We start from the raw sequence: 12,566 nt of genomic DNA on the forward strand, positions 1-12,566 counted from the left end.
TGGGATGTCCCTTCAATTTTCCTAATCCCCATTTCCAGGAAAAATAAAATGCAATTTTGATCCAAATATTTGGCCAATTTGTTCTCTACACCCACTTCAAACTTTTTTTTTTTTAATTGCCAATACAAATATGGATAAATAATGACTTCATGTTTGCATTTTTATTTTCATTTAATAAAAATTCCACCTCATTTCCACTGCCTAATTATCATTATTTTATTTTTCTCGATAAAAATTAAGATCTCTAGTTAAAATGATTCAAATTAATGGTAATTGACATTACCTTTCTCTTTAGATATTAAAGATCATTGTTATAGTAGAGAAAAAAATATACTACAATTAAAAAATGGTCGATGCAATGAAAAGGCCTTAGCCAATATTCTAGAACAGATCTTGTGACATCGTCAATTTGTCATCCTCCACTTAACTATTATAAGTTCAATTTAAATGCAACAAAGACGAGTGATCAAATATATTATAAGTTCAATTCAAATGCAACAAAAACGGTTGATAGGTAGAATTGGAGACTATCGAGAGAAATATCAAAGGTAACATGATGCTCGTTGACAAGGTTGTTCATCGAATCATTGGAATAATGAAATTAATCGAAATATTGACCTTGTTTGAATTAGGCCTTCACCCTCCTTTGGGTTGAGATCGTCTCATTGATTCTACGAAAACTCTTTTTATTAAAGACTTTTATCACATCCAAGAGTCACTAACATTAGGCACACTCTTGCCACTCATGCTCTAGATATTTGTGAAACTAAATTTGAGTTCAAGATCATCTCTGTTTTTTGTTTTTTTTAAAAAAACTGAAAAGAGAAATTAAAAAATGGCCTGTTTTCAAAATTCAATGTATTTTTTTTTTTCACAAAAAAGGGAATTTATGGGATTTAGAAGCTTTATTTGTAATGTCAAAACTTGGCACATGTAAATAATTGAGTCTCATGTCCCAAGATGGCCAACAACACCTCCCCGCTTTTCTGTTCAGTTACTTTCACAAATTTCAGTCTAAAAAAATCACTTTCATCTCTGAAATCTCTGTTTACTGGGTACCCACTTCCCCATAAAAACTCCATTCCAAATCACACTAATCAATTCTCTTTAAATTATTATTATTATAAAAAATAAAAATAAAAATAATAAAAAACTGGTCCCAATTTCCCAACAACCCAACTCCCATTTCCATGCCTCTCTCTCACTTCTTGCTTCTTCCTTCTTTCTCTCAATCTCTGTCTTATTTCCTTCTTCTTCCGTTGCTTTAAAGCCAAGAGAAATGGGTACATGTGCTTCCGTTTACACCAGATCGGAATGCTCCGCCGTGAAGTCACCGGCGCCGCCGGAATCCATGACAGACAAGTTTGAGATTCCACCTTCACCTATCAAACACTTTAAGCTCCAAAACAAAACCGATTCCGCCATTAAAGACATCTCTGTAATATCCAATCACCACAAGACGCCTTCTGGTTTTATTTTTTTCTGGGTTTTGTTTTTTTTTTTTTTTTTCTCTGTTTTCTTTCCGCCATGGCATTCTTTTGATTGCTCTGTTTTGTTCAATCTGTTATTTGAATGATCGAATTCGTATGCATCTGAATCAATTGAAGTGGTGGTTTCATGTTCTTCATAGGTAGTAAAGAAGAAGCTTTCTTTGATTCTCGAGCGTGGTTGGATTCTGATTGTGAAGATTTCTTCAGTGTCAAAGGAGGTGAGCATAAATATTATTCCAACCCCTGTTTTCTGATGTTTCTGGGCCGCCTTCTGTGACCATTATCATATAACTCTTCTGGCTTAAGTAAACATTTATTTTAATCCTTTATTTATTTATTTATTTATTTATTAAGATGTGAGGTTTCTTTGAGCATGTAGATTTTATTTTATTTTTTTTTTCCTTTTGAGATGGTACAGATTGATCAATTCCCTTTCATGGGGAATATATATATATATTAAAGCTTGAACCATATATCTTCTACAATTTTCTACTCAAGTGAAGATTCTAATTCAAGACATTTATTTATTTAAGATTTAAATTTTATTTTTACCTTTTAACTTTATTTCATTTAGGTTTCAAACTTTCGAAACAGAAATATATGTTAGCAAATAACTTTTAAAAAACTATCTTAAGGATTGTTATGTAACTTCATTTAATATTGGCTTCTTTATTTGTTTAGGTATCGTTTGTTGATTATTTTGTGGCTTCTTTATTTGTTTAGGTCTCGTTTGTTGATTATTTTGTTTTTTAAAATTAAGTATATAGATATTACTTCTACCTCCAATTTTTTTTTTTTTTTTATCTACTTTTCATCACTATTCAAAAAACTAAATTAAATGTTGAGAAAGCTTTCAAAAAATTGTTGTTATTTTTGGAATTTGACTAATAATTCAACAATTGTACATACTAAAGATGCAAATCATTGTAAGAAGTATGGATGAAATACATTTAATTTTCAAAAACAAAAATAAAAACAAAAAACAAAAATGGTTACCAAATGAAGTCTTATTTTCAATTTAATGTCAATATTTTCAAATGGAAATTGGAATTGGATTGAGGACATATTTGTATTTGTATTCACTACGACTACCACAAGAATTTCTTTAAAAAATTATAATAACTAAAATAAATATTTTAAAGATTGATTAACATAATTTGAAAGTTTAAACACCGCATAAACTTTAGAATTAATTTATGATGTTCAATTTAATTGAACAAGGTATATATTATCATTCGAGTCTCACCTGTTTGTTAAGTTAAAACGACATAAAATGTGATTTGACCTATTTATTTATTAATTTAAATCTTATTTTAGATGATATATTTTTAACTTTTAAAATGTCCATTGTCCTAATTTTGAAAAATATCTATTTTAGATGACTATTTTGATCTAATTTTGTAATTTTTACTTTATTGTTAATACATTAATGACTTTGCTCTCTCTTTTTATATATATATTAGTATGCAATATGGTAATAGGTAAAATGATTTCGTGTTTTTAAATATAAAAAAGTGATTTAATTTATTTATAAATATAACAAAATATTACGTCTATTAGTAATAGACTATCGGTATTTATCACTATTTTAATATATATTAATGGATAGTATATTTTGTTATATTTGAAAATATTCATAATAGTTTTGTCATTTAAAACAATTATCCTAAAAATATTATCTTTTATTTTAATTTAAAAATTAAAATACACATTTAAAAGAAAAAAATTAAGGATTCAAAGTAGAACACACATGGCTGCGCGGAGGGCTAGGACCATATTTTGAAAGCTTATAACCATAGTTTAAATTTTTTCTTTTGCATCTATATTTAGATAAATATTTTACCATTTGATGATTAAAAATGATCCATTATAATCCATTTCAGTTAAAATCAAAGTTTCATTAACAATATATAACCATTTTTATGAATTTATATAAAATTTTCCGAATTTTTTTTTATCGATACTGATATTTCCAACTTGCTTCCAACTAAAATAGACTAACTTGAAATTTAAAAATCACCGATTAAACTTAAATTTAAACTAATTTTTAATTTTATACAGATTTTACCCCTTCATGCGGCAACACTCCACTTCACCACCGCTTTCCGGCGGAAACTCCCCGTACTAGCAAAGTCGGTGCCGACAACGAACCATCTACATTCAACTCGCCGCCATTATCGACGAAGAGGAGAAAGAAACTGGTTGATCTGTTCCGAGAGAGCCTCGGTAATGATGCAAGTTTTGCTTTCCTAAATCACGACGACAATCGAAAAGCCGATGAACCTTGCCTTTCAGGAACTGATTCGGTCTGCGACAGCGAGAGGACCGGCAGCGGCGGTGACGAAAATCCGATCGGATTCGAGTCGAAACTGTGTTGCCTTCCGCCGCTGGTATCGCGTAACAGTTCGCGGGAGAGGAAAGAGGATCTGAAGGTTGTTAATGGCGTATCTTGAGCCCTAAATGGATGGAAAATTAACGAAGTAGGGCAAAAGCAGCGGGTAATTGCGGAGGAGAGGTGGGACCTTGAACTTCCAGGTTTGCTATTTATGAATCGAAATAAATCAGATCCTCTGTAAATGGATTTGTTTTTTTCCAAGAAGGTGGAACGAGCATTTGAAGATCGGAATATAAAATGTGAATATTTATTATTGCAATAGAAGCGAAATTGTAATCTTTTACTCTCTGTTTTCTTTTTGTTTTCCCTTATGGAACAAATGAAGGGAAGGGTTGGGATCGGAAAATGGTAAAAAATTCCAAGTTTCACATTTTTACAATAAGTACACTTTTTCAAATCTTTTAGGGGGAGAGCCCAACTCATTGTTTGGGAGACCAATGTCGTATATGATCAATATCTTTTACCATATCTATCAATAGTGCATTCAATCTTCATCATTATGGATGTCTCATTGTTCAAGTTCGATGACCACCTTCGACCACAAACTCTAACGATCTCTTCCGATAACAAACTCCGGCAACTACCGCCTACGACCAACTCTGATGACCCCTAATGACGACCACTCCATCAACTCTGACGACCATTATTTTAAATTATGATTACTATAAATTTGAGTTTTGTTGTGTTTTTTGTTTTATTGACACTCCTGACATAAAACTGTCGATAAAACCTTAATTTAAAGCTTAAAAATAACTATTAATTTAGAAATACATATAGAACATCAATCAATGATTATATTTAAGTTGATGCACAAAATTGTCAATAAAAACTCATTTGTTGACACAAAAGTACATAAGTTTCATTAAAATGTTGAACTCTCGATCTTTTTTAACTAGTTCATAGTATTTCATAATCGTTCTTTATAGTAATTTAACATTAAAATCACTTTCATCATATCATGTAAGAAATCAAACAAACTTGTATGTAAAAATACTTTTGATAAAAAAAATTGTCAAACACATTGTGTTTTTATTTTAAAAAATTTTAAAATAAAAATGACTTAACTAGAAATGCCACATGCTCAAATTTGTAAAATGATTGCTTAATTTTTTTTTTTTTAAAAAAAGATTGGAATGTATCATCCAAGAATAAACCCTAAACCCCATTTTCCTAAATTCCTATGATACATGTGTGCTTAAAAACAATAAAATAAAGTGCAATTTATGGTTTATTAAAAAATATATGTAGAATTATTGAATTAAAAAAAATCAAATAGAAATAATTATCATAAAAATAAATTATTTATACAAAAAAATTGCACCAGATATCTTTGACATACGAGTCAGGATTCACAACCTATTCTAATATGATGTAGGGGAGAGTAGGCTAGAGATTAGAGAGGAGAATTTACTCCTTTTGTGTATTTCCAATGATATATTTTACAGGTAAGCAGGTGTGTATTTATACAAGAATGTGAAGAGCCTATAGGCTGTGCAAAAGGACAAAAAGAAATAATAGGACCACATATTACAACTGTATTTTGTAACAGTTTGGACGGGGAAGAAATGTTGGGCTGATGTTTTGTTGAGACAATTTAATTGTTGGGCTGAATAGTTATTGGGCCGCTTTCCTCCTTCACATCCCTCCGCAAACGAGCGGGTAATTTAGTTACCCCGAGTTTGGAGCGAAGATAAGAGAATTGGGAGTAAGAGAGGGGCTTGGTAAGACAGTCGGCAACTTGATCAGCGGATGGAATGTAGCGAACCTCAAGAGCACCTTCAAGAACTTTGTCCCGGACAAAATGAACATCAATTTCTATATGTTTGGTTTTGGCGTGGAAGACAGGATTGGTAGCTAATGCGCCAACATTGATGTTATCACACCACAAAGTCAGTTTTGATGTTATAGAAACTCCAAGTTCATGAAGGAGCTGATGCAACCATACTATTTCAGCAAAGGCATGGGTGAGAGCCCGATATTCAGACTCAGTGCTGGATCTTGCCACGACCGTTTGCTTTTTGGAGGACCAGGATATAATTGTATTGCCCAAGTACACACCGTAAGCAACTATAGATCGTCGGTCATCAATGTTGGATGTCCAGTCGGCATCAGAGAAGGTTGTTATGGCAAGGTTTGCAGCTGGTGAGATTAATATGCCATGGTGTTTGGTGCCACTTAAGTAGCGGGGCACCCTCTTCACCCCTTGCCAATGGATATCAGTGGGCTATTTCAAGAATTGACTGAGATGGTTGACAATGTAGGCGGAAGAGTAAGTCCTCAATGTATTTGGCTTGAGTGAGCAGGAAACCAGAGCTGACACGGGAAGCTTGGATCTCTAGGAAGTAGCTGATGGGGCCAAGATCTTTAAGAGCAAATTTTATGTCCAGCTGAGCAATGATGTTGTTGATGAGTTGTTGACTATTGCCTGTAATGATCACATCAACATATACTAACATGAGAACAATGTCTGAGCTTTTCTGATATATGAACAAGGAGGTGTCGGCACGNCTTCACCCCTTGCCAATGGATATCAGTGGGTTGTTTCAAGAATTGACTGAGATGGTTGACAATGTAGGCAGTGTTCGGGTGGGTGGTTATGAGGTATTGAAGCGCCCCAATAGTGTTGCGGTAAACAAAAGGATCAGACAGGAGGGTGCCATCAGATATGGAAAAATGTTTACCTATGGGTGGGAGCTGGTTTGAGTGTTGATAAATTCAGCCGGAAGAGTAAGTCCTCAATGTATTTGGCTTGAGTGAGCAGGAAACCAGAGCTGACACGGGAGGCTTGGATCCCTAGGAAGTAGCTGATGGGGCCAAGATCTTTGAGGGCAAATTTGGTGTCCAGTCGAGCAATGAAGTTGGTGATGAGCTATTAATCGTTGCCTATGATGATCACATCATCAACATATACTAGCATGAGAATAATGGCTGAGCCTCTTTGATAAATGAACAAAAAGGTGTCAACCCGATTACTTGTGAAGCCCCATGAGTGCAGGGTATCTTTGAGTGTGGTGTTCCAAGCATGGGGGGCCTGTTTCAGCCCATATATTGCTTTGCATAACCTGCAGACATGATTAGGCATAGATTGATTTACATACCCTGGAGGTTGAGCCACGTAGACATCTTCTTCTAGTTTGCCATTGAGAAATACATTGTTGAAGTCGAGTTGGCGAACTTTTCGGTCATAAGAGACAACAAGAGTTAGGACAACTTGAATGGTAGATGCTTTGACTACGGGGCTGAATGTCTCAAAGAAGTCTATGCCAAGATTTTGGTGAAACCCCTTCGCTACAAGCCGGGCCTTGTGTCTTTGGATGGATCCATCTGAATCCCTTTTGATTCTGAACACCCACCGGCAGCTAACAATGGTTTTATGAGGTAGAGCTGGCACCAAGTCCCAAGCGTGATTTCGAGCAAGGGTTTGGACTTCAAGATCCATTGCATTTTTCCAAGCTGAAGTGGCCAAGGCATCAACAACTCGTGTAGGTTCAGTAAGATTGAAGTCACAGTTTGGAGATGTTGCTAACCAGATTTTTGGTTTGAATATACATGCCTTGGCACGGGTTATCATGGGATGGTCAGGAGGTGGAGAGGGTGAAGAGGAGGTTAGGCTATCGGGAGATGATGAGTTGGAGCAGCCGGGAGAGGGAGATGGGGAGGGGCTGGACAATGGTGATAAATTAGGAGTATTGGACATAGGGGAAGGGCATGGCTGGACTGGAGAAGGAGGTGGTGATGTGGATGATGATGGTGTAGGGAGAAGAGATTGGTTTGAGTTTGGTATGAGGTTGAGAAAGGGTGTGTTTTGATTATTAATTAGGATTGGAAAATAGGTGGTAGGTGGATAATTTTGAGGACTGGCCTGTGGTGGTAGAGGACAGTTGAGTTATTCATTCCATGGTGGTGGTGGATAGGCAAAAGGTGTTTGACTGTTGGTTCTAGCCTCTATTGGATCAACTATAAAACCTGTGGCAAAAGGAAAGAAACTTTCATCAAAATCAACATGCCTTGATATTATCAGCTTACCCGATTGAGTGAGGCACTTATGTCCTTTATGAATGGGACTGGGGCCTAAGTACACGCATCTTTCTGATTTGTATTGAAATTTTTGCACATTATATGGCTATAGGTATGGGTAGCAAGCATAACCAAGGATTCTAAGTTCTAAGAAGTTCAATTGCTTGTGGATAAGTTTTTCTATTGGAGGTCTTCCCTCTTAGAACCTGTGAAGGTAGGCCATTGACTATAAAGGTGGAAGTCATGAAGGCATTCCATAAAAAACGTAAAGGCATGGAGGCTTGGGCTAGTAGGGTTAATCCCATTTCAACAATGTGCCTATGTCTTCTTTTGGCCCTACCATTCTGTGCAGATGTATAGGGTAAGATAACCTTGATTTGATTCCTAAAGTATTGCATAGCTGGTGTATTCTTTTATTTCTCCTCCATTGTCTGATTGAAAGACTTTTATAGTAGTGCCAAATTGAGTCTTCACCATGTTAAGAAAGTGAGAGAAGGCAACAAGAGTATCACTTTTTAGTTTTAAAGGGTATATCCAAGCAAACCTGCTGAAGTCATCAAGGAAATGGACATAATAACGATAACCATTAGATGACATTACTGTTGCAGGACCCCATAAGTCAGAGTGTACTAGATCAAAGGGTGAGGAGGCATGTGATAAAGAGGTTGAAAAGGGAAAAGCATAAGATTTTCCATACTTGCATGCTTTACAGAAATTAAAAACTTCATTGACTTTCACTAGTAGTTTACACATCTTAACTACATCATTCATGATTTTTAAAGAAGGATGTCCAAGTCGTCTATGTAAAATTTCCTTGGACAGGACAATATTGACACTACTACTTTGAGCAACAGCAGAGCAAACCATTATTTTACCATCCTTTCTTAAGCAGGGACCATCTGAGTTCATGACACTGCCAGCGACTCTTGTTGCTTTTAGTCTATATAATCCTTCATTGAGTTCCCCCTTCAGCACCATCTTGCCCATATGGATATCCTTAACAAGACAACATCATCATGAAATTCAATAACCATCTTGTTATCCTTGGCTAGTTTAGATACACTAATAAGATTCTTTGCTATTTTAGGGACACACAACACATTTTCCATATTTACCAAGCCATTGTTTGTCACTAATGAGCATGAGCCAATGCGAGAAATAGGAAGAGTACTTCCATTACCTACTGTTACTTTTTCAGTACTTCCATATTCAGACGAGTATGCTATGTTGTTTGGATCATTGGTCACATGATTGGAGGCTCCACTGTCCATGTACCATCCAGGATCAGGAACAGACTCAGGGGTGGCCATGAATGGATTGTTTGTTTGGGCTGCCATCAAAGCTTGATTGATTGGTTAGTGTTGGCCATCAAACATCTGCCTTGGAGCTTGATTTCGATTGTTTTGCAATCCATTTTGATTAGGAGGAAAGTTCCGGTTGAGCAGCTTGTAGCAGGTGAGTGTGGCCTTGTTTGAAGCATACTTGACAGGTAGGTCTATTGTTGTTGGCACCATTCCAGTGATCCCTGCCTCAACCGCGTCCGTTCCCTCTTTGTCCACTGTTTTGAAACGGAGGGCAAGTATTGGAATTATTCTACTGCTTGTTTCCATTAGGAGTCTGACCGTGGGTGTGACTTATAGTGAGATTAACAGAGGAGGAGGCACTTCCAAGGGAGGTCGACTTGCTTGTGTTCTGCAGCTCGAGACGTTTTTCGAAGCTCAACAAATCCGATTGTAGATCTGACCATTTTTTTTCTCATTCGGATTTAATCTTCCACGTCAAAATAAGAAGATTACTTCTGTTAACTTGAAAATTCCACAATTTTTAGGTAAATAGATTTTGAAACGGCATAAATAATGATAATAAGAATAAGAATAATAAATCAATAATTGAGAGGTAGGATTATTATTACAATTAATATTTCGAGAAAGAAAATTGCGAGGTAGGAATAAACAAAGGGGATAGTAGAATGATCAATAATTTGAGTGATAATAGGTTTGAGCTAGATTTTAATTCTCAATAACACATTTTAATTAGAAAAATATTGGTTAAATTACATATTTTGTATCGAAAAAATTAGAATCTGTCTCAGTGATCGATAAAACTTTTGTTCTTAAAAACTATCTATAAGAATTTTATCAAATCATTTGAACTAAATTCTAACTTTCAACAAATTATGTAGAGTAAATTTATAATTTAATCAAAAATATTTTAAATACTAAATTGCTATTAATTGAAGTCGTACTTTATTTGCATTAGTACCAACTAACCTTGAGTAAAAATGTGTCACTAGATTTAAGTTAAAGTTTGCAATAACACGTTAATTCTTTTATTCATCATGAATACTGTTTTACGAGGATTAATATAAATACTAATTTAATAGATAGGATACTAATTATCATTTTAAAAATTGATTATTTAATTTTAATAATTATGGATTGAATTAAAAAGAAAAAAGAAAAAAACAGAAAAGAGGAATAAATCAAAGGAAAAAAAAGCTTTCAGCCTTTCATTTTTCTGTTTTCAATTGATTAAGCTTTGGACTTTTATGATATAAAGATAAAGATAAGATCACTTTATATTCTCTACCAAAAAATATTGTTCTCCACTTATTAATGTCACCTTTATTTTCCTCCAAATTTGTCATTTTATATCATGAAATGAATGAGGCATTAAGGAGAGTTTGAAATGACTACATATCTATAGTAATAGAATACTGTGTGATACTCCATTATCAATCCTCCCCCAAATCCCATGTAAGTTAAGAGTTAAAGTAGCCCATCTTACCAAACATATCATTGATTATTAACTATTTATGTCAATATATGAGCATATCCCATGGATAATAGATTAGAGTTTCCAATCCTTCAACCTTCCATTGTTATGTCGAGCTCAACAACATGAGAGCGAAAGTAGTCCCTTATAAATTCACATATTCACATAGCTTAATAACCTAGAATTAATTATTAAATATGTATGTAAATTTGTGCATGGTTAGTGTCGATAACTAATAGGTTAGAGACTCAAATCTTCTTATTATCTATTGTTGTATTGAACTAAAAAGAACCATACTATTCCAATTTTCCAATTTTCCAATTTTCCGACCTCCCCTTGTCACTTTCACCTAGATTCTTTTTGGTTATAAAGTTTTTTACAAATATTTTCAAAGTGAAAACTAGATTTTAAAAACTAAAAAAAAAGGTAGTTTAAAAAAGCTTTTGTGTTTTGTTTTTCTTTTTTCCTGTAAAAAAATTAGTTGAGAAAAAACAATCTAAGTTTAAAACACACACACATAAATATAAATATATAAATAAGGGACCTAAATTGTAAAGTATCACAATCTATTAACAAACTTTAAGTATGCAACACTAAAATGAACATAACTCAACTAGTTAGGGGTGTGCAAAGAACGAACACATACGCTGCGAAAGAAAAAAATTGATCTAAAGTACTCTAATTAGGTTAATTACAAAGGATAGGTATGCAATTAAAATAAGTATAAAAAGCAAAGTAGAAATACAACCTTAGTAGTCTCTAGTATTCTCCAAATGAGCTCCAATCTCCTCACGAACGGTTCGTAAACCACCACGAGAGTCTTCCCGACTATTCTCCGGCCTTAGAATGAGATGATGGGATCCGGTGAGTGACTAATTTGGAGAGGAAAAGGTTAGGTCTTTCAGAGAAAATTGTTATGAGATTATCACACAATCTCATCAATTTCCACTATGGCCAATAAGCAATAAAATTCAATAATCGCTTCCTTTTAAAAGTCAATACATGCAAAATATGCAACTTTGAGTTTGATGAGAATTTGACACTAAAAAATCAACTAATTGAAAGAGGGATTTAATGGGGCAAATGAAGACACTTAGCAATGCAAAAGTTAGCATTTCCTACTCACAAATGTTGGATATTTCTACTAACTTGGTCAATAGTCAAAGTTTAACTCTCAAAGTTCAAAGTAAACAATTTGACTTTTTGACTTTCAATGTCAAAAGTCAACAATATGTCTTTAATTGAATTTGATGCAATTTTAACAAATTTCATTCAATTTCAAACTTAATTCTAATAATCAATTTTAAAATTAATTAATATTAAATGATGTTGCATTTGTTGGGATTGGTGTCCTAATTCTCTCGGAGTCTCATAGTTTGTAAACATTATACACATTGTTATGAATAAAATAAGAGTTATTTTATTTTGCATTTACTCATATCCAATAAACAAAGCTCCATGGTTATTGTATGTAAACTTAAGCATGTATATGAGATATACAAGTGGATCATGTCTTAAGTGATACCTAAAAAGGTCTGAAGTATAAAGATTAAGGAGGGACACTTGATTCTGGTGACACTACAGATACGACCCACTTTGTAGAGGTTTGCAAGTGTTGTGATAGATGGTTGATCCTGACCATTCATGTTGAGACATGTGAGCGGGGGTGTCCTGTACAAAGAGTTTGTATAAGATCGGACCACGAGATGAATAGTCTTTTTATATAACGCCGTTGATATTTGAGACTTACATCTCACTTAAACGACCATAGGTGACATGACCTTAATCCTAAGTGTTTTGGGAACTCTTGCCTTTGATGGCAGTCTTTTGATTAGTATAGGTGAGAGTGACCAGATTGCTAACTCAACAAGCCTACCTTTTTGGGGATT

General features: G+C 34.2%; 1 protein-coding gene across 1 annotated transcript; it reads left to right on the top strand.

The window, feature by feature from the left end:
- Positions 1-1,142: 1,142 nt before the first annotated feature.
- Positions 1,143-4,353, top strand: LOC120075235 (uncharacterized protein At3g27210-like). Its single transcript, XM_039028448.1, has 3 exons — positions 1,143-1,469; positions 1,631-1,708; positions 3,552-4,353. The coding sequence occupies exons 1-3, from the start codon at positions 1,280-1,282 to the stop codon at positions 3,941-3,943; spliced, it is 660 nt and encodes a 219-aa protein (XP_038884376.1). The 5' UTR covers positions 1,143-1,279; the 3' UTR covers positions 3,944-4,353.
- The last annotated feature ends 8,213 nt before the right edge of the window (positions 4,354-12,566 follow it).

The sequence above is a fragment of the Benincasa hispida genome, chromosome 4 (assembly GCF_009727055.1).
Source record: "Benincasa hispida cultivar B227 chromosome 4, ASM972705v1, whole genome shotgun sequence".
In the NCBI taxonomy this organism is placed as follows: domain Eukaryota; kingdom Viridiplantae; phylum Streptophyta; class Magnoliopsida; order Cucurbitales; family Cucurbitaceae; genus Benincasa; species Benincasa hispida.

Coding starts and splice junctions, on each gene's coding strand:
- LOC120075235 (XM_039028448.1), top strand. CDS start 1,280: ATGGGTACATGTGCTTCCGTTTACACCAGATCGGAATGCTCCGCCGTG. Junction 1,470..1,630: donor TCACCACAAGACGCCTTCTG/GTTTTATTTTTT, acceptor TGTTCTTCATAG/GTAGTAAAGAAGAAGCTTTC. Junction 1,709..3,551: donor TTTCTTCAGTGTCAAAGGAG/GTGAGCATAAAT, acceptor AATTTTATACAG/ATTTTACCCCTTCATGCGGC.